At 44.3% G+C, this 23257-nt stretch overlaps 1 protein-coding gene across 4 annotated transcripts in view; it reads left to right on the top strand.

Annotated features, from left to right (window-relative positions):
- The window catches only part of kitlga (kit ligand a), a 148849-nt gene that overhangs the window by 33327 nt on the left and 92265 nt on the right, over positions 1–23257 (top strand). For all 4 annotated transcript variants that reach the window (XM_072268154.1, XM_072268152.1, XM_072268151.1 and 1 more), the window contains exon 2: positions 12229–12342. In XM_072268154.1, the coding sequence (XP_072124255.1) occupies positions 12229–12342 (114 nt within the window). The remainder of the gene's footprint in view (positions 1–12228; positions 12343–23257) is intronic.

Here is a 23257-nt window from a genome sequence, read left to right as displayed (position 1 = left end):
AGGCCTGTCCGTAAGCTGAGTGGGAGGGAGGGAAGGGCCTTGCGTTGCTGTTGTCCTGCTAAACATTGTGGGCATCCTATGGTGGCGCTGGGTCGTGTGTCGACACTTGCACGCTGCCCGCAGCACCTCATTAAGTTGTGTGGGTTATTAACATAGACAGCACACTTCAGTGTACGTTTGGATGTACGTGTGGTTGGTAAATGAATCCCAACCCGACATTCCAGAGAGGGTCCAGTCAGATAATTCCTGAGATGAGAGAGTTGTCCCTCTGGCTGAACTGGCTAAAGAAGTTGGATCTATGTTCCTTGGAGCTGATGAGAGTGTGCGGTGTTCTGACTGAAATAAATATGATCCCAAGCGTAAAAATGGTAGGTTAGATATGGAGATATTTTCACTAGTGGGAAAATGTAGATCATAGACCAAACCCAGTGCTGCAGGTTGAGGGGTGGACATTGGCCAGCTCACTCGTTAGTCTGCCCAGCAGTATAAGTAGGCCTTTCCAGTTCTGATGAGGGGTCATTAAAATTGGCATAAAATATGGAGCAGCACAGTACAGGCCCTTCGGCCCATGACATTGTGCCGATCTTTTGAACTACTCCACTCATTATCCTCACTTGGAATGATAATACTTTCCCTTCATCGCTGGGTCTCAGCCCTGGAACTTCTTATCAACAGCACCTTCACCAGATCCCACCACCATCTAATATCATCAGAGGTGGCAAGTAAGTGATAACTACATCCCTGGGACTGTATGACAAAACCCAGGGACTGTTCAAACATAGAAGGGACAACAGCTTAGCACTGTTTGGCCCACATCATTGTGCCACTATCAAACTAACCCTTCCCTCCTACACAGCACATCACCCTCCATTTTTCTTTCACCCATGTTCCCAGCTAAGAGCCTCTCAAATGTCCCTGGTGAATCAGCCTCTGCCACCACATCTGGTGGTACATTCCAGGCATGTACCACTCACTGTGTGTAAAATGCAAACTACCTCTGACATCTCCCGTAACTTCCCTTCACTCTCCTTAAAAGGATTCCCATGGTACTGACCATTTTCACCCTGGGAGAAAGTTGCTGGCTGTCCTATCTGTAACTTATTATCTTGTACACCTCTAACAAGTCGTCTCTCATTCTCCATTGCTCTCAAAAGAAAAACCGCAGCTCACTCAGACTTTCCTCCTGAGACATCTGCTCTAATCCAGGCACCATTCTGGCTTGAAATCTTGAGCAATGCACAAAAAAAGTGCTGGGGAAACTCCGTATGTCAGGCAGAATCTATGGACGAAAGATAACAGTCAACATTTTGGGCTGAGACCGTTCAACAGGCCCAAAACATCAACTGTTTACTTCCCTCCATAGAAAAGACAAGTTGGCAAGGCAGAATTTCCCAGTGGCCACCTATTTCAATTCAACCTTCCACCCCCATTCTGACAAATCGGTCCACAGCCTACTCTGTTGCCACACTGAGGCTAAACTCAGGTTGGTGGAGTGACACCTTCTGCCTGAATAGACTGATGGCATGAACATTGATTGCTCTACCTTCCGGGAATTTCTCCTCCCTCCCTCCTTCACTCAGTTTCCCTTCTTTTCATTCAAAATCAAAGCAAGTTCCCCATTTTGGCTATTCTCGTGCCCCTTCTCCTCCCCTCACCTGCCCATCACCTCCCTCTGGTACACTTTCCCCCATGGTCCACTGTCCTCCCTTATCAGATTCCTTCTTCTTCAGCCCTTTACCTCTTCCACCTATCACCTGTCAGCTTCATACTCCATCTCCCTTCCCCTGCACACTCACCCACCTTCCCCCTCACCTGGTCTCACCCATCACCTGCCACCTTGTACGCCTCCCCGTCCCCACACCTTCTTATTCTGGCTACTCTCCCCTTCTTTTCCAGTCCTGATGAAGGGTCTCGGCACGAAATTGCTGCAATTTCTTAATTTAAATTTCCTGTGACCAGGGTTATACAGAGTTAATTCCTCAACTGCCAGTACTAGACATGAGATTGATTAATTTTATTTAGTATTGAACTGGGACTCTATGATTGTAATCACCGTGATCAACAAGCAAACAAGCTATTATCAGAATCCACGTTGTACAGTCTCATAGAACCAGAGAGTTATCGAGCATTAAAGCACAAAAATAGGCCCTTCAACCCTTCTAGTCCCTACCAAAGATTATTCTGCCTAGTCCCATTGCCCTGCACCTGGACCATAGCCCTTCATACCCTTCCCATCCATGTACTTATCCAAATTTCTCTTAAGTTTTGAAATCAAACGCACCTCTACCATCTCCCCTGGCGGCTCTTTCTACATTCTCACCACCCTCTCAGTGAAGAAGTTCTCCACCCACATTCCCCATAAAAATTTTACATTTCACACTTAACCTATGACCTCTAGCTCTAGTCTCACCCAATCTCAGTGGAAAATGCCTGATTGCATTTACGCTATACCCCTCATGATTGTGTATACCTCTATCAAATCTCCCCTCATTCTCCTACGCTCCAGGGAATAAAGTACTGATTTATTCAACCTTTTGTTATAACTCTGGTCCTCAAATCAACATAAGCTCAGGCAACACCTTCGTAAATTTCCTTATTAATATCTTTTCTGTAGGTAGGTGACACAATACTCCAAATTAGGCTTCACCAATGCTTTGATACAATTTCAACATAACATCCCGACTCCTGTACTCAATACTGTTACAGGACATTCTGCTGTGTATAAAACATCTTTTCAAACAGGTCACAACCTTTGAGCTAACAACATTCATTCATGACTTCTCAATGCCTCGGGAAAGCAGCCAAGATAATGGAAGACCCCACCCAGCCATTCTCTCTTCCCCCCCAGCCTCTCCCCTCCCCTCGGGCCAGAAGGTACAAAAGTCTGAAAGCACAAACCTTCATGCTCAAGGACTATACATTCAAGCCAATGTTTGTATATCTTTTAAATAATTGAACCATGATATATTGACTATCCTGTTGTACATAATATTTGTCATAAATGACTATAGTTCCATATTGCACATTTAGACAGAGACATAACGTAAAGATTTTTACTGCTCATGTATATGAAGGATGTAAGTAATAAAGTCACTTAGTTCAATACTGTATAGATACTGATAAGTTGGCACAATTTTTAAAGTTAATGGAAATCCCACCTGCTTTCAAGCCACCATCAGTCATAAACCAATGATCAATCACAATCAAGTTGGTCTCATTCGGGAAATCATATCTGTGTATATGTTACTGATTTAAAGATACAACAGTGCTTCTGACCCAATGAGCCCGCGCTGCCCAATCACACCAATTAGCCTACTCACCCAAACCTCTTTGGAACATGAGAGGAAACCGGAGCATCTGGAGGAAACCCAATGAGGTTACGGGAAGAACATACAAACCCCTTCCAGAGAATGGTGGGATTGAATCTGGGTCACTGGCACTGTAATAATGTTATCCTTACCGCAGTGCCGTCACGCTGCTCACATCAAGTTCTTTACGTTCTGTACATGGGCTTCATAATCTCATGAGACCACCTCACTACCAATTCTTCACCCCATGTCTCAGCTTGGCTCTGACTTGCCTCCTTTCTCACTGTAGTAGGGAAAGAATAGTGAGGGCTAATATGTAGTATGTATGCAATGCAGCAGTGACAACACCCAAATTTCAGGAACTTCACTAATTATGTTATAGTGTGCACCCATTGTTGTAATAGAAACTTAGATTTACCTATAGATCTGTGGATAAGTCCATTCTGTAATCAGATCCTAATCTGTTACTTACGACTTCCTGTAGCTACCATTCTGTTATGAAAAAGCATTTTACTAGTAATCTCTTCAGCTAAGAATGTAAAAGCTGCATCAAATTCATGCTCAGGTAGATCAACTTTGGCTGGTCTCCTGGTGAGCACCAGATTTTAATAAATCACCCGTCTTGTTTCCAATACCAACGCCGTGCAATCTTTCAGTTTGCTCCTACACAACAGTTTGTGTGTCCAAACTTCATCTTTGTCCTGTTCACTGATGTCCTCATCGGTAGCTGCCCCTGATCCTGTACTGTCCTTCTTCACTATTTCCACATTAAATAGAAATTAGGGAGAACTAGAATCTGAAATGAAAACACTAAACTACTGCAAACATTCAACAGGTCAGACAGGATCTGTGTGACAGAGACACAGAATTCACGTCTCTGCTCAAAGACCCTGTATGCAAACTGGGAAAGACTTACTTATCCCAGTGGGTGGATCCTGTTATTCAGAGGTTCTTGGCCAATATTCGCCCCTAAACCCGAATCAGATCAGTCTTCTTCCATTTTCTAGTTATAGAACTTGCACCACGCAAACACAATTGACCTTAACAATTAGTGAATCCATAATGATTTTGATTAATTTGTCCATTATTTTTGCTAATTAACTTTGCCCAGATGTTTTATTCGTAAGCAGGACATGGGTAATCACACATTTATTACAGCTTGCAGTCCCTGAACAGATGACAAAGTCAAATCAGTTCTCAATGGCAGACTACCAGATTGGAGCTTAATATTTTTTCCAATATTATTTAACTATTTAAGTATTATTGAATATAATTTCCCCATCTGCCATATGAGGAATTGGTCTGTATTTCTGGTCCAAGCCTTTAAATGCTGAAAAAAGATATATTGGCATTGGAGAGGGTCCAGAGGAGATTCACAAAATAATCCTAAGAATGAAGGAGTTCATATTAGAGAAGTGTTTGATGTCCCTTGGCCTGTACTCACTAGAGTTTAAGAAGAAAGAGGGGAATCTCATTGAAACCCATTGAATATCTCAAGACCGAGATAGAGTGGTTGTGGAAAGGATATTACCTATAGCACAGGCTCAGAATAGGGGGACATTCCTTGAGCAGTGAGGAAGAATTGCTTTAGCCAGAGAGTGGTGAATCTGTGGAATTCATTGTCACAGACAGCTGTGGAGGCCAAGTCATTGGGTATATTTGAAGTGAGGGTTAATAAGCTCTTGATTAGTAAAGATGTCTAAGATTACAGGGAGAAGGCAGGAGAATGGGGTTGAGAGGGATAATATATCAGCTGTGATGGAATGGTGGAGCCTACTCATTGGGTTGAATGGCCCAATCCAGCTCCTATGTCTTATAATAGACTCAGTGTTAGATATACCTGCACAGCTGCTTATGAATACAAATATCTAACCAATATCTAACAAGCCGATCATGTGGCAGTAACTCAAGGTGATAAAAGCATGCAGACATGGTCAAGAGGTTCAGTTGTTGTTTAGATCAAACATCAGAATGGGGGAAGAAATGTGATCTGAGTGGCTTTGACCGTGGTTAGTGCCAGATGGGGTGGTTTGAGTATCTCAGAAACTGCTGATCTCCTGGGATATTGACGCAAAACAGTATCTAGAGCTTACAGAGAATTGTGTGAAAGATTTTTAGAAAGACATCCAGTGCATGGCAGTTCTGTTGGCAAAAAATGCCTTTTTAATTAGAAAGGTCAAAGGAAAATGGCCAGACTGGTTCAAGCTGACAGGAAGGCAACAGTAACTCAAATAACCACACACTACAACAGAATGGCCACTTTATGAGATACAGGAGGTACTGAATAAAGAGCTACTGAGTGTAAGTTATGACGTAAATTACATAGACGCGAAGAGAGCAAAAAAAATCACAAGATTCAAAATTGTCCTGTTTTAGCACAGCTAAAAAAACTCCACACTATCAGTCAAATCCATGGGAGTGCAAGAGATGCTGTGTGGTGTTCCGGTGCTGTGCGTGCATTGCAATTGTGCATATCAGTTTTAAGAATCCGATGGTTATATGAAACCTGGTGGGGTGTGACGACAGACCTCGGTTCCTTTCTCCCTGACAGTAGCAGAGCGTGTTCAGAACCAGATATGACTTTGGAGCTTTGATCTATTCAATTGACTGTGATCTTGCATACTGTTTAATGTATGTTTTACTTTGTTCTGCCTCATTGCTCTGTGTAATTACCTGATCTGTGTGAACAGTGTGAAAGACAAACTTTTCATTTTATCTCTGTACAAATGACAATAATGAATGAATACCAGTCTTCTAGTCACTAGTCACAGCCTCCCGACCATTTATCCCAGCATGGTTTTCCCATAGACACATGGCCCAAAGACAAGCCCTTTGGCCCACTAAGTCCATGCTGACCACCAACCACCCACGTACAACCATCCTATCCTAACTTATTTTGTGCTCACCGTTTTCCCGCCACTCATTCATGCACCCCTCCCCACACACACAGGCTCCACCCCACACCACTTTTAAGCACAGGTTTCAGTGGATAATTTTGCTATCAAACTGTACGTCTTCGCGATATGGGAAGAGACCAGCCTACGCGGAGGAAACCCGCACAGTGAAAGGGAGAAGCTGCGAACTCCACACGGACAGCTCCTGAGACCGGGATTGAACCTGTGCCTTCGGCACTGTGAGGCAGCAGCTCCACCATCTGCACCATTGAGCCACTCAGACATCCCTCAGTGAATGAGTCCTGATCCCAGGTCCGTGGGCGGCAACGTAGCACAATGGTTAGTATAGCACGATTACAGAGCCGGCGATTAATGTTCGGGATTCAATCCCCACCGCCACCTGTAAGCAGCTTCTGTGCCCTGTCTGTGACTGAGTGGATTTCCTCCGGGGGCTCCAGTTTCCTCCCATATTCCAAATGGGTTTGTAAGTTTGTGGGCATGCTCTGTTGGTACTGGAAGCATGGCAACTCTTGCAGGCTGCACCAAGTGCATCCTCAGTCTGTTAGTCATTGATGCAAATGTCATATATGTTTCGATATTTCAAACTACATGTGAGAAATAAAACTAATCTCTCAATATACAAAAGCACACAACTCTTTGTTCTATATACTTCTCTCCATAATAGACACCAAATTTGCATGCAACAAGATATTCAAAGTCCCTCTCGGTGCCACCTAATATTGTGCTCTTTATCTAATATCCATAGTCCTCTATTTCTATTGCCCAGTGCAAACACTGCTGTATTTTGAGTGTTTTCAATTGATGTTGAACTAATGGCTTAAACAAATCATGATATGAATAGATAAGACTGATGTAATATTTTGCTCAGATCATGTTATTCGATGACTGATAATAGATCAAAGGCAGCTAATTAACATTAATTAAATTAAATGAATTCTTCTCAACAACTGCTGGAGCTGAGTGATGGCAGCCTTTGTGCGTGAGCTGTGGGTAGGTTCAAAAATAAGCTTTATGTGAGATGGGGGCAGGTGAGGATTTAAATGTTAATGTTTCTCAGTCTTGTGGTGCACCCTGTGGGGCTATACAATCCGAATCAGGTTTAATATCACCTACTTATGTGATGAAATTTCTTGTTTTGCAGCAGCAGTACTGTGTGATACACCAAAAATGCAATAACTTAAAATAAGAAATTATGTTTTAAAAATTAAATTACACAAGCAGTACAAAAAGAGAGCAAAAATAGTGGGATAGTTTTCATGAGTTGGTTCATTGTCCATTTAGAAATCTGGTGGTGGAGGGGAAGAAGCTGTTCCTAAACTCATAGATGACTGCAGCACAGAAATGGGCCCTTTGGCCCATCTAGTTTGTACTGAACTGTAGTTTGTCCCATTGATCCACACCTGGACCTGTTCATTACTTTCCCACCCAGGTATATATCCAAACTTCTCTTAAATGTTGCACTTGAACCCACATTAACCACTTTCACTGGCAGCTTGTACCACTTGCACCACCCTCTGAGTGAAGGAGTTCCCACTCAGGTTGCCCTTAAATATATCACCTTTCACCTTGAACCTATGACCAGGAGTTCTCGTCTCACCCTGCCCGAGGGGGGGAAAGGACTGATGGTATGCCAGTAGAGGTCACTGAAAGCTGGAGGCTTGTCGATCGCCATCAAGAGGTAGTGGTTGGGCCATAGGTGGTCAGAGAGTGACAGGAATATCTGTTCGAGGATCTGATCTGACGCAGATCAGAATCAGAATCTGGTTTATTATCACTAACATGAGAAAATCTTGCAGATGCTGGAAATCCAGAGCAACACACACAAAACGCTGGAGGAACTCAGCAGGCCAGGCAGCATCTATGGAGAGGATGTTTCTATCATTAACATATGTTGTGACTTTTTTTTTTGTTTTGCAGCAATGCACTTAAAAATTAGCATAAGTTGCATTATATTTTGGGTGCCACAGCAGCATAGAGGTTGCTGTGATACTATTATAGCTCGGGGCGTCAGAGTTCAGAGCTCAATTCCGCCATCCTCTGTAAGAAAGTTTCTACCTCCTTCCTGTGAGCGTTTGGGTTTCCTCCGGGTGCCCTGGTTTCCTCCCACAGTCCAAAGATGTACCGGTTACTAAGTTAATTGGTCATTGTAAATTGTCCTGTGATTCGGCCAGGGTTGAATCAGTGGGCTGCTGGGTGGAATGGCTCATTGGGCCAGAGGGACGGTACCGTGCTGTATCCCGAAATAAAAAATATTGAACATAAGTAAATAGTGACCAAAGAGAGCAAAAATAGTGAGGGAGTGTTCAGTGAGTTCATGGACCATTCAGAAATCTGATGTCAGAGGGAAGAAACTCCTAAATAGTGTGTCCTAACTCAGGTCCTGAACACCATCACTGAAGCCATCAGCGCAGGAGTTGAGTGGGGGAAGCGGTCCAAGCAGACCATTGCCTTTGTCAGAGCTGGGGAGCAGCCAACACCTGCCAAAAGAACATCTGCAGGCATCCTTACCTCTGCAAGGGACTGGCAGCTGTTGATGGACATCAAACGGCAGCTGAAGTTCCCCAACCATATCGCAGCCACCACCCTGTGACCAGACATTGTCCTTGTGTCTGAGTCTACTAAGCAAGTGGTGCTGCTGGAGCTGACAGTCCCATGGGAAGATAGCTTGGAAGAGGCCTTTGAAAGGAAGCTCTCCAAGTACGCAGGACTGGTCAACAACTGTCAGTAGGCTGGATGGAGAGCGAGGTGTCTCCCAGTGGAGGTTGGTTGTAGGGGATTTGCAGCCCATTCTTTAGCTAGAGCCTTCAGCAATTTGGGCATCGAGGTAGAGAGGAAGAGGAGAGCCATCCGCAGTACCACCGATGCGGCAGAGAGGGCCTCAAGATGGCTGTGGCTCAAAAGAGGGGAGCCATGGAGTCATAAGTAGCTAGCCACCTGGACACAAGCTGGGGTCTGATCAGCCCCGGCTGGGTCACCTGGAGGAGGGTGTATGACGTTGAAAGACCAGAAACACCCGATGATTCCAGGAACATCACTGAAGATGTGTCCAGAGGCATCAGGAGATGTATGTACACAGCAATTTATAGTATTTTTAAATCATTGCACTGTGCTGCTGCCGTATAGCAACACAGTTCTCAACATATCTCAGTGAAAATGAACCTGATTCTGATCCTTAGGCTGCTCTACCTCCTCCCCGATGGGAGTAACAGGAACAGGGCGTGCCCTGGGTGATGAGGGACTTTAATGATTCATGCCACTATCTAGAGGGCTGCGGCCCTGTTAGACAGCAGAACTATGCAGCGTGCCTGCTCGCAAGTCTAATGTTGGCACGTACTTTCAGTTTTATCAGTTCAAGTAAACAGTTTAATTGTGCTGCCTTGTGAATGAACTTCTCAACCAGTAGATGCCTTAGTAAACCAGTACTTGGTCTAATCACTACTTCAGTCAGAAGCACATCCCTTATGAATTCTGCTACTTAACAATAAAGAAATTGGGTGAAGACTGAATTGGTCTTAACTGAAGTGCAAATGCTTTTTCAATGGAGCAACACATGATCTGATAAAGCAGGGCTTTCCCAAACTTCATTGACCTGTCCATGGCATTACAAAGGTCGGGAATCCCTATGCTGGAGGAACTCAGTGGGTCGAGCAGCATCTGTGGGGAGGGGGAAAGGGACTCGACTTTTTGTGTTGCAACCCTGCATCAGGACTGGCAGTGGAGAACCGATCTTGGTCTCACTGCTCGCCCTTTTCTCTTAATACGGGCCATTCCCCTTCTCCACTCTCAGTCCTGATGCTGGGTCAAAGTTTAAGGTTTAAGTAAATTTATTATCAAATACCTGTACATGTATGATACTATATGCCCTCGAGATTCACTTTCCTGCAGGCGTTTAGAAGAAAATAAAGAAATTCAATAGAATTTATAAAAAACTTTAATAAACAAAGAGTGATCAACAGCTAATGTGCAAAAGAAGATAAATGTAAAAAATGATAATTACAAATACCGAAAACATGAGTTTTCTAGAGTTCTTCAAAGTGAGTCTGTAGGTTGTAGAACCAGTTCAGCATTGTGGCGAGTGATGTTACCCACTCTAGTTCAGGAGCTGATAGTTGTAGGATAATAGATGTTCCTGACCCCCTAGTGATGTGAGACCTAAGACTCTGTAATTCCTGCCCGATGGCAGTAATGAGAAGTGAGCATGTTCTGGATAGTGGGGGGGGGGGGGGAGGGTTGTCTTTGATGATGGCTGCTGCTTTCTTTTGGCACTGCTCCATGTAACTGTGCTCAGTGGTGGGGAGGGCTTTGCCTGTGATGGACTAGTCAGTATCCTCCACTTTCTGTTCCTAGGCTTTGGTGTTTCCATACCAAGCCATGGGACAGTTAGGATACTCTCCACTGTGCATCTATATAGAAGTTTGGTCCCAACGTGCCAGCACCCTGCACCTTGATGTTAGTGCATCATCTGATGGAAGGACTTCCACCAGTAACATGGATTCTGTTTCCTTTTCCATGTGGCCTGATGTGTTGAGGTGCAAAGCTGAGTGGAATGTGAGGATTTGGGGGATAGAGGAGACTTCACACAGATATGGAATTATCTGAGGTCATCCACTCTGGTGGGAGGAGTTAGAAATCAGGGTCTTTCTTCAATGGCAAGAGAGTAAAAGCTGCCGGTGTTCAGGGTTTCGTGGTAAATAAGTCTCTCAAAGTTAACACGCAGGTGTGGCAAGCAATCAGGATGACAAATAGAGCAATGGCCTTTACTTTTGAACCCAGGTCTCCTTGTAATAGGGATTTAGTCATGGCGTCAGAGGCACAGCACAGATACAGACCCTTCAGCCCAAACGGTCCATGCTAACCCAATCTTCTACATAGTCCTATCTACCCGCATCCAGCCCTCCAAACCCTCTCATCCATGTACCTAAACAAAATTCTCTTAAATCTCACAACTGAGCCTGCATCAACCACCTCATTCCATACTCGCCCCATCCCGAGTGCAGAAGATCCCCCTCAAGTTCCCCTTGAATATTTCACCTTTCACCCTAAATCTGTGACCTCTAGTTCTCGTCTCACCCAACTGAGGATTTATAGTTTCGTACTGAAGTTATAAAGGGTCCTAGTGAGACATAGTTGGAGTAGTTGGAGTAGTAGGTCTGCAACTGAAGAGAGATATGACTGTGCACTGAACTTTCAGCAGATTAATTCCCAGAATGGCTGGTTTGTCTATGAAGAGTGGTGACGCAGATTGGATCTTTACTGTCTTTGACCTTAGCGGAATGAGAATTGGTCTCACATGTAAAATTCTTACAGGGCATGAGAGGGCAGATGCAGAGCTGATATCGCAAGGCAGCAGTCACTATCTTAAACTGGGGGCTGGTCATTCAGGTAAAAGAAAAGAAAAGCTTCGCCCAGAGTAACTTTATTACCAAAGTTTATATATATATATATATATATATCACCAAATACTACAGTGAGATTCATTTTCGTGCAGTCAGTTCCAGCAGAAAAATAAAGAAATACAGTAGAATTTATGAAAACTATGCACAAAGAAAGACAAACAATCACCAATGTACAAATGAAGACAAATTGTACAAATAAAAAACACAGAGAGCATAAGCCGTAGAGGCTTTGAAAGTGAGTTGCTGACAAGGAACACGTGGACTGTGCAGGAACGCAATGTGAAGGTAACAGATCACACTTGATCATCCACAAGGTCCCGAAAGGTCTCCTCCCCACAATTCTTAAGTTTTTATCTGTTTTCAGATCTTGCTTTTTTAAAAAAAATTAAAGAATGCACTTGACAGACAAAATCTGAAAATGTTAAACACGAGAGGCGCTGGAATTCTTGAGCAAAATGGACAAAACGCTGGAGGAACCCAGCAAGTCAGGTAGCATCCACAGAGGGGAATAAATGGTCGACATTTTAGGCTGAGAACATTATCTGAAAGTGTAACAAAGGCAGCTGATGTTTCGCTGAGTTTCTGACTTATTACCCTTCTCTTTCACAGACCTTGATAAACAGCGTGATTTGCCTGCAGTTATTTCTGCCCAATATATTTGGAGGACCTATATGCAAGACAGGGAACCCAGTGACTGATGATATAAAACGCATTGATGAACTGGTAAGTAATAACTTTGTCATAGCACCTTAATCATAGTAGTTTATAATATAATCTATATTCATAAAAAAATTACAAAATTAAACTTTACATTCATAGTCAATGCATTAAGTTCTGTTGTATTACATTCGATAAAGCCAATAGCACTGTTGTTGTTCATGGCCTCCTGGGGTGATACACTGCTACAATAATTGAAGGGCTTCCTCATCCAACCTGGCACCTCCCTGTCCAGTAGAGGAAGAACGCCACACCATGGTCCTCCCCCACCGGGCCTTTGCGGTGGCTGCACCCAGCATCGGTACAGCTCCCGGCACATACTGTATTCCTGCAGCCTGGAATGTGACAGTCAGCAGCATCCCTCGACAGACATCTCGATGTTTCAGACAGTCCAAAGGGGTGTGTGTGTGTGTGTGTGTGTGTGTGTGTGTGCGCGCGTGTGTGTATGTGCGTGTGTGTGCGTGTGTGTGTGTGTGTGTGTGTGTGTGTGTGTGTGTGTGTGTGCGTGCGCGCGCACGCCTGGATCAGAGAGACCTCGGGATACAGCTATAACACAGGCCCTTGCATCTTTCTCCAAACCCTCTTTGCAAACACACAGTCCACAAAGAGGTGACCAACCATCTCATCCCCAGTACGGTTATCCATGCAGCACGCCATCAGAGTGGTGGTCCAGGTGTGAGGAAGGGTCTGATTGGGAGGGCCTCTCTAACTGCCGGCTAAGCCAGCTCAGCTGGGATTGAAGTTCCATTTTGAAAACACTGCTCTAAGACACTTAGACATCTGATCATACAGCAAGGAAAGGCCCTTCGGCCCAACTCATCCATGCCAACCGTGCTTACCCAGTGAGCTAGTCCCATCTTCCTGCATTTCTTCAACAGATAAGTGTGATGTGGTTCATTTTGGTAGGTCAAATTTGAAGACAGAATATAATATTAATGGTAAGACTCTTAGCAGTGTGGTGAATCAGAGAGATCTTAGGGTCTGTGTCCATAGGACACTCAAAACTGCTACACAAGTTGACAGTGATGTTAAGAAGGCGTATGGTGTGTTGGCATTCATCATCCGTAGGATTGAGTTCAAGAGCCATGAGGTAATGATATAGCTGTATAAGACCTTAGTTAGACCTCACTTGAAATACTGTGTTCAGTTCTGGTCACCTCACTGCAGGAAGGATGTGGATACTATAGAGATAGTGCAGAGGAGATTTACAAGGATGTTGCCTGGATTGGAGAGTGTATCTTATGTGAATAGGTTGAGTGAACCTGGCCTTTTCTCCTTAGAGTGACGGAGGATGAGAGGTGACCTGATAGCGGTGTATAAGATGATGAGAGGCATTGCTTGTGTGGATAGTGTGAGGCTTTTCCCCAGGGCTGAAATGGCTAACACAAGGGGGCATATTTTTAAGGTGCTTGGAAGTAGGTACAAGGGGGATGTCAGAAGTAAGATTTCACACAGAGAGTGCTGGGTGCGTGGAATGCACTGCCAGCGACAGTGATGGAGGCGGATACGATAGGGTATTTTAAGAGACTCTTGGATAGGTACATGGAGCTGAGAAAAATGGAAGGTAGGGAAATTCTAGGCAGTTTCTAGAGTAGGTTACATGGTCGGCACAACATTGTGGGCCGAAGGGCCTGTAATGTGCTGTAGATTTCTATGTTCTATTTGACCCATTGCCCTCAACACCTCTCCTATCCAGATACTTACCTAGGCAGCATTTAAATATTGCTAATGTGCCTACCTCTATCACTATTTCTGGCTGCATATTCCAAACCCACATCACACTTTGCATGAAGAGGTTGCCCCTAGTGTCGCTTTTAAATCTCTTAAACTATGTCCTCTTGTTTTCAGCAGCCCCTCCCAGAGAAAAATTTAAACTTACACCCTGTCTACAACCCTCGCAATCTCAGAGTCTTAGAGGCATAGAACAGCATAGCACAGAAACAAGTCCATTGATCCATCTAGTCCATGCCAAACTACGCCCTGCACCCGGGCCATAACCCTCCATATCCCTCCCATCCATGTACCTATCCAAATCTGTGTCAGTGTTGAAAATGAACCTGCATCCATCACTTCTGGAGGAAGCTTGTTCCACACTCTCACCACCCTCGTGTGAACAAGTTTCCCCTCACGTTCCCCTTAAACATTTCACCCTTAACTTATGGCCTTACTTCTAGTCTCACCCAAGCTCCGTGGAAAAAGCCTGCTTGCATTTACTCTGTCTGTACCCTCATAATTTTGTATACCTCTATCAAATCTCCCCTCATTCTCCTACACTCCAGGTAATAAAGTCCTAACCTGTTCAACCTCTCCCTGTAACCCAGGTCCTCAAGTCCCAGCAACATTGTTCCTTGTAAATTCTCTCTGCACTCTTTCAAACCCATTTACATCTTTCCTGCAGGTAGATAACCAGAACTACACACAATGCTCCAAATTAGGCCTCAGCAATGTCCTATGAAACATCAACATAACATCCCATCTCCTGTACTCAATACTTAATTTATGAAGGCCGATGTGCCAAAAGCTTTCTTTATGACCCTATCTACCTGTGATGCCGTTTTTAAGGATTTATGCATCTCTCTTCTCAGATCCCTCTCCTGTACCCGACCGCTCACTATGTAAGCCCTACCCTGGTGTGTCCTCCCAAAGTGCAACACTTCCCTGTTTTCAGTTCCATTTATCATTTTACAGCCCATTTTTCCAGCTGGTCCACATCCCACCTCAAGCTTTGATGGTCTTCGTCTCTGTCCACTACACCCACAATTTTGGTGTCATCTGCAAATGAGGTGATCCAATTATACTGTTTTTTTTCCCAAATTGCTTCACGCACGACAAATTTCTTTGTCTTATTGTCATTGCAGCTGTATATCTAATTCCTTCATATATGTGTGGGCTTTATTGACAAGACCAGGGCTTAACTGAACCAATTTGTCCCCAGGGGGCAATAATATACCAATCACATTGGTGGGTCTGAAATTGCTGGATTTTGTAAGAACACCATATTGCCTTCCCTGTGGTGGACCAGATTCACTGTTCACAGCCTTGCTGTATTTTTTCTGATTGATACCAGCTGGTATGTACAGTATCATAACCTGTGGACTTTAATCAGGTTGGATGCAGTCCGCAACCCGTTTATTTGACGCTAAAGCTCCCAGCTACAGTACAGCACTGGGATTGGAACATACACTTAGTGGACACTTTAGTAGGTACAGAGGCCACCTTATACAGTGACCACTGAGTGTACGTACATGGTCTTCAGCTGCTGTAGTCCATCCACTTCAAGGTTCGACACGTTGTGCATTCAGAGATGCTCTTCTGCACACCATTGTTGTAAAGCGCGGATATTTGAGTTACTGTTGCCTTCCTGTCAGCTTGAACTAGCCTGGCCATTCTCCCCTGACCTCTCTCATTAACAAGGCACTTTTGCCCACAGAACTGCCACTCATGGGATGTTATTTTGTTTGTCATGCCATCTTTGTAAACTCTAAAGACCATTGTGCATGAAAATCCCAGGTGATCAGCAGTTTCTGACATACTCAAACCACTCCATCTGGCACCAACAATCATTCCGCGGTCAAAGTCACTTAGACCGCATTTCTTCCCCATCCGAATGTTTGGCCTAAACAATAACTGAATCGCTTGACCATGTCGGCATGCTTTTATGCATTGAGTTGCTGCCACATGACTGGCTGACTAGATATTTGCATTAACAAGCAGGTGTGCAGGTGTACCTAATAAAGAGGCTCAATCATGCAACCTTCCAATTAGTATAAGAACCAACCGACCTGGACTCTGTCCAGTTCTACATAGTAAGATCCCACACACAACAATGAGATGAATAGACAGTCTTATTCTGTGTGACGCTTAAACAAACTGAGGTAGGAAATCAGTGCCATGGCCGATGCTTCAGGTGAACCACAAGGCATAGGAACAGAATTAGGACATTTGGCAATCGTCTGGTCCACCATTCCATCATGATTGATTTATTATCCATCTCAACCCTATACTCCTGCTTTCTCTTCATAACATTTGTCAAAGGACACTACGCACAGAAGCCATCTAGTCTGTGCCAAACCATTAATCTGCTTAGTCCCACGGACCTGCAGCACCCCAACCATGGTAATCCATACCCCTCCCATCCACATACCTATCCAAATTTCCCTGAAGTGTTGAAATCGACCTCACATCCACCAATTGTGCTGGCAGCTCGTTCCACAGTCTCACCACCCTCTGTGTGAAGATATTCTCCCTCATGTTCCCCTTAAACGTTTTACCTTTCACTCTTAACCCACAACCTCTAGTTGTACTCTTACCCGGCCTCGGTGGGTAAAGCCTTCTTGCATTTAACCTATCCATTTGAGGCCCTCCATTGGTCAGGGTCAACCCAGAGTGCAGTGGCTCTGTGGAATTCTAGACTCAAGACTGTTTAGGAATCTGTCTCCGAGTATGTTCCAGACCATGTTAAGGGAATCAGGCCAGGGCGGTATGATATGGAGACACACAAGCCAGGGCAATATGATATGGAGAACAAGCTGTTGTCCATGTAGCACGCTCCCCTTCTCCACACACGGCTGATGAATCCTAAGGAACGGCAGAAACAGTTTTGGAACTGCAGTATGGCTAGTCAGGACTGAACTCAATGTAGGACTGCCTTAGGGACTCCAGCTCTGGATTTTTCTTCAAGGTTTTCTCCTGAAGCCTCCTCCATGAGTGGGTAGAGCCGCAAGGCAGCAGAGGTTTGAGATCAGAGCCTTCCTTCTCCTGTGTGAGCTGCCAACCACGTCTCCTGAACCCCATCTGCCTGAAGTGACTGGTTTTAAAGCACCAGTAACCCACCTTTGCTCCTTCTCCTGTCAGTAGAAACAGTTCCACTAGGTTTCATAAACCACACGTGGAGGCCAGGAGTTGGATGTAGTTGACAGAGGCTATTTGAGGTGCACGCCATTGGGAGCACTGAATAGGTAGTGGAAGCTTATCCTCACTACCACCCCCAGCTATAACAACCTTGAGCAACATACTTGTCCATACCCTTCATAAATTTGTACAACTCTATCAAATCTCCCTCAAACTTCTATGTTCTAGGGAATAAAATCCTACCCAATAACTCAGGTCCTCAAGTACTGGAAACATCTTTGTAAGTTTTCTCTGCACTCTTGCAATTTTATTTACATCTTTTTTGTAAGTAGATGACCAAAACTACACATTATACTCCAAATGAGGCTTCACTAAAGTCTTATACAATTTCAACGTAAAGTCCCATCTCCTGTATTCAATACATTGATTTATGAAGGTCAATGTGTCAGAAGCTCCCTTTATGACCCTATCTACCTGTAACACCACTTTCAAGGGATTATGGATCTGTATTCCCAGATCCCTCCTTTCTACTGCATTCCTCAGTGCCCTACCACTCACTGTGTAAGACCTACCCTAGTTTGTCCTCCCAAAGTGCAACACCTCACACTCGGCTGCATTAAATTCCATCTGCCTTTTTTCAGCCCATTTTTCCAGCTGATCCCCACCCCACTACAAGCTTTGATAGTCTTCCTGTCATCAACTACACCCCAAGTTTGGTGCCATCCGCAACTTGCTGATACAGTTTCCCACATTGTCACCCAAGTTGTTGATATAAATGACAAACAACAATGGACCCAGCAGCGATCCATGGGGTACACCACTAGTCACAGGCCTCCAGTCAGAGAGGCGACCATCTACAACCACTCACAGGTTTCTTCTGCAAAGCCAGTCGCTAATCCAATTTACTCCCCTCATTTGAACGCCAAGCAACTGAACCTTCTTGACCAACCTCCCATGAGGGTCCTTGATAAAGTCCGTGAAAATAACATCCACTGTCTTGCCTTCATCAACTTTCCTGGTAACATCCTCAAAAAAGGCTCTACAAGATTGGTTAGACACGACCTACCATGCAGAAAACCATGTTGACTATCCCAAAACAGTCCCTGTCTATCCAAATACTTGTATATTTAGTTCCTTAGAATACCATCCAATGACTTTTCCACTATTGATGTCAGGCTCACCAGCCCATAATTTCCTGGTTTATTCTTAGGGCTTTTCTTAAACAACGGAACAACATTAGCTAACCCCAATCCTCTGGCACCTCGCCTGTGGCTAAGGCTGTTTGAAATATCTCTGCTAGGGCCCTTGCAGTTTCTACACTAGGCTCCCACAGAATACTTTAGATCAGATTAGATTATGAGAACACTCAGTCCTCTTTTATTGTCATTTAGAAATGCATACATGCATTAAGAAATGATACAATGTTTCTCCGGAGTGATATCACAGAAAACAAGACAGACCAAAGACTAACACTGACAGAACCACATAATTATAACATATAGTTACAGCAGTGCAAAGCAATACCGTAATTTGATAAAGAACAGACCATAGGCACAGTGAAAAAAAGTCTCAAAGTCCTGAGTCGATCGACTCCCGAGTCCCCAATAGCAGGTGGCAAAAGGTAGAAACTCCCTGCCATAAACCTCCAGGCACTGTCAACTTGCCAATACCTTGGAAGCACCCGACCACAGCCGACACTGAGTCCATCCATCCGAAAACTCCGAGCTTCCGACCAGCCTTCCGATACAGCCTCCGAGCGCCATCCTCTGCCGAGCGCCTTCGACCTCTCCCCGGTCGCTGAAACACACAAAGCTGAGGATTTCGAGGCCTTCAGCTCCAGAGATTCCGGTTACCACACAGTAGCAGCGGTAGCAAAGCAGACATTTCAGAAGTTTTCCAGATGTTCTGCTGTGCTCTCACGTCTGTCTCCATCAAATAAGAATTGTGCACGGTCCCCTACTTGACAGATAACAGATATTCATCACCGAAGTGGCCGCACGCGCTGTCGTCGCGCCGCCATCTTCTCCCCCCTCAGGGATTTGCCAGGGATCTATCCACCCCAATGGGCCTCAAGACAGCAAACATAATCTGTAATCTGTATAGGGTCCATGAACTCACTGCTGCATTGCCTCGTTTCTATAGACTTTTGTATCCATCTCCTGAGTAAGCGCAGATGCAAAAAGATCCATTTCACACTTCCCCATCCCTTTTGTCTCCACACATAGATTAACACTAATCATCTGGAAAACCAATGTTGTCCCTTGCTATCCTTTTTCTCTTAATACATTTGAAGAAGCCCTTAGGATTCTCCTTCACCTTCTCTGCTAGAACAACCTAAGCATTCTTTTAGCCTTCCTGATTTCCTTAAGTATTCTCGTGCATTTCTTATACTCTTCAAGTACCTCATTTGTTCCTACCTGCTTGTACCTGCAATGCACCTCCTTCTTTTCCTTAACCAGAGCCTCAATATCTCTCGAAAACCAATGTTCCCTAAGCCTGTTAACCTTGCTGTTTATACAAACTCTGTACTCTCAAGATTTCACTTTTGAAGTCCTCCCATTTACCAACTACACCTTTGCCAGAAGGCAACCTGTCCCAATCCACACTTGCCAGATCCTTTCTTTTACCATCAAAATTGTCCTTTCTCCAATATAGAATCTCAACCTGAGGACTAGACTTGTCCTTTTCCATAATTACCTTGAAACTAATGGTATCATTATCACAAGATGCAAAGTGTTCCCCTACACAAACTTCCGTCTCCTGCCCTGTCTCATTCCCTAATGGAAGATCTAGTATCACACTCTCTCATTGGGATTTATATGTATTGATTAAGGAAACATTTCTGACACATTTGACAAACACTTTCCCATCCAGCCACTTTACAATATGGGAGACCCAGTCAATATGTGGAAAGTTAAAATCACCTACTATCACAACCTTATGTTTCTTGCAACAGTCTGTGGTCTCTCTATAAATTTGCTCCTCTAAATCCTGCGGATCAATGTGTAGTCTACGATATAATCCCATTAACATGGTCATACCATTTTATTCCTTAATTCTACCTATATAGCCTCACTAGACGAGCTCTCCAGTTCGTCCTGACTGAGCACTGCTGTGACATTTTCCCTGACTAGTATTGCCACCCCTCCCCCTTTAATCCCCCCTGCTCAATCATGCCTAAAGCAATGGAACCCCAGAGTACTGAGCTACTGGTCCTGCCCCTCTTACAATCAAGTCTCACTAATGGCGACAATGTCATAATTCCATCCTTGATGCCCTGACTAATCAAGAACCTATCAACGTCCGCTTGAAGAATACCTGGTGACTTGGCCTCCCCAGCCGTCTGTGACAATGAATACCACCCTCTGGCTAATGAAATTCCTCCTCACCTCTTTTCTAAAGGGCCAACCTATTTTGAGGCTGTAGCCTCTGGTCCTGGACTCGCCCACTTTAAGAAAAGTCCTCTCCAAATCCACTCTATCTAGGCCTTTCAACATTCAATAGGTTTCAAAGAGATCCTCCCTCATTCTTCTAAATTATAGTGAGTACAGATCCAGAGCCTTTACATGAATTGGAACTGAAGTAAGGCCTCAACCTCAAAGTCGGCCATTTTTCTCCCTCCGCAGATGCTGTGTGACCCATTGAGTTCCTCCTGGAGTTTGTTTTTTTTTCTCTCTGTCTTGCTCCAGATTCCAGCATCAACAGCCTCCTCTTTTCTCTTATACTTTATACTTTATTGTTACCAAACAATTGATACTAGAACATACAATCATCACAGCGATATTTGATTCTGCGCTTCCCACTCCCTGGATTACAAATATTAAATATTAAAAATATTAAAAATTAGTAAATATTAAACATTTAAATTATAAATCGTAAATAGAAAATAGAAAAATGGAAAGTGAGGTAGTGCAAAAAAAAAAACGAGAGGCAGGTCTGGATATTTGGAGGGTACGGCCCAGATCCAGGTCAGGATCCGTTCAGCAGTCTTACCACAGTTAGAAAGAAGCTGTTCCCAAATCTGGCCGTACAAGTCTTCAAGCTCCTGAGCCTTCTCCTGGAGGGAAGAGGGACGAAAAGTGTGTTGGCTGAGTGGGTCGTGTCCTTGATTATCCTGGCAGCACTGCTCCGACAGCGTGTGGTGAAAAGTGAGTCCAAGGACGGAAGATTGGTTTGTGTGATGTGCTGAGCCGTGTTCACGATCTTCTGCAGTTTCTTTCGGTCTTGGACAGGACAACTTCCATACCAAGTTGTGATGCACCCTAGAAGAATACTTTCTACGGTGCATCTATAAAAATTAGTGAGAGTTTTAAGTGACAGGCCAAATTTCTTTAGTTCTTATCTTGTGTGGTGTTGGGTAAGTTAGGGCCACAGGGTACAAAATTGCCTTTAACTCCCTTTCAAGTGGTCCGTTGCACCCAGAGTTTTCGAGTCCATCTTGGTTTGTTTAAAACGTAAAGGAGTGACCCCCATGTGCATGTAGGTAAGCGGGAGAATCCGGGAGAGCAATTTAGGGATAATATGAGGGAATTCGAGTGAGTGCATGCTTGATGGTTAGCACAGACTCAATGGACAGAAGGGCCTGTTTCTCTAACCTGTAAAACTAAGCCTCAAAATGATACAATAGTACAGGAAATCTGAAATATAATCTGTGAATGAAATAAGCCGTCAACGTGAGGGGCTCCTACAACAGTAAAGAAAATCTCAGTCATCCAAAATAAGACGGTATATTGTTAGAAATATTCAGTGGATTAGGAGAGAGAGAGAGTACCCATAATTCAGGTCAATGCTCTGTTCTGCCTGGTGTCCGTGACTGACGTGCTGTGAATTAGCGGTGTCCCTTTTTACATGTAAATGTCTTTCCGCTGACTTTAGCTGTGTGCATTTTAAGCAGTTGTCCCTCTTAAAGGGAAATGCATTGGTCTGGGAAATGTCCTTCACATCAAAAAAAGCAGTATTTCAGTGCTGGGGTGGGGTCTACCATCTGTTACCAGTGTAGTGGGCTGATCCTGCAGTGTCTCCTGCAGAGTTGTGCACATTAGCTGCAGACACAGGAGATGCAGATGCTGGAACCTGGAGCGAGATGCAAACTGCTGGAGGAACTCAGTGAGTCAGAGAGTCGTAAAGCATTACAGCACAGAAGCAGGCCCTGTGTTTCAGGGGAGTGTTTCTGACAAACCCTGACAACCCCTGACCCAAGCAGATCCATGCAGAAGTATTTGTGGAAGTTTTTAGACTTTGTCCTAACCCTGCCTCTTCTAAAAGCTCAAGGTATGATTGCAATGGAAGCCCTAGTGCCAGCACTAATAGTGTAGGGTGGAGGAAAAGAGTCATAGTCGTATAGCATTAAAGCACAGAAACCGGCCTTTCAGCCCGTCCATTCCATGCTGAACTGTTATTCTGCCTAATTCCATTGATCACAGTCTTCCATAGTCATAGTAGTAGTCATAGTCATACCTTATTGATCCCGGGGGAAATTGATTTTTGTCACAGTTGCACCATAAATAATAAATAGAAACATAGAAAATAAGTGCAGGAGTAGGCCATTCGGCCCTTCGAGCCTGCACCGCCATCTATTATGATCATGGCTGATCATCCAACTCAGAACCCCGCCCCAGCCTTCCCTCCATACCCCCGATCCCCGTAGCCACAAGGGCCATATCTAACTCCCTCTTAAATATAGCCAATGTACTGGCCTCAACTGCTTCCTGTGGCAGAGAATTCCACAGATTCACCACTCTCTGAGTGAAGAAGGTTTTCCTAATCTCGGTCCTAAAAGGCTTCCCCTTTATCCTCAAACTGTGACCCCTTGTTCTGGACTTCCCCAACATCGGGAACAATCTTCCTGCATCTAGCCTGTCCAATCCCTTTAGGATTTTATATGTTTCAATCAGATCCCCCCTCAATCTTCTAAATTCCAACGAGTACAAGCCCAGTTCATCCAGTCTTTCTTCATATGAAAGTCCTGCCATCCCAGGAATCAATCTGGTGAACCTTCTTTGTACTCCCTCTATGGCAAGGATGTCTTTCCTCAGATTAGGGGACCAAAACTGCACACAATACTCCAGGT

This window comes from Mobula birostris, chromosome 9 (assembly GCF_030028105.1).
Source record: "Mobula birostris isolate sMobBir1 chromosome 9, sMobBir1.hap1, whole genome shotgun sequence".
In the NCBI taxonomy this organism is placed as follows: domain Eukaryota; kingdom Metazoa; phylum Chordata; class Chondrichthyes; order Myliobatiformes; family Myliobatidae; genus Mobula; species Mobula birostris.
Note: the sequence above shows the minus strand (reverse complement) of the source record. Positions and strands in the feature narration are given on the sequence as shown.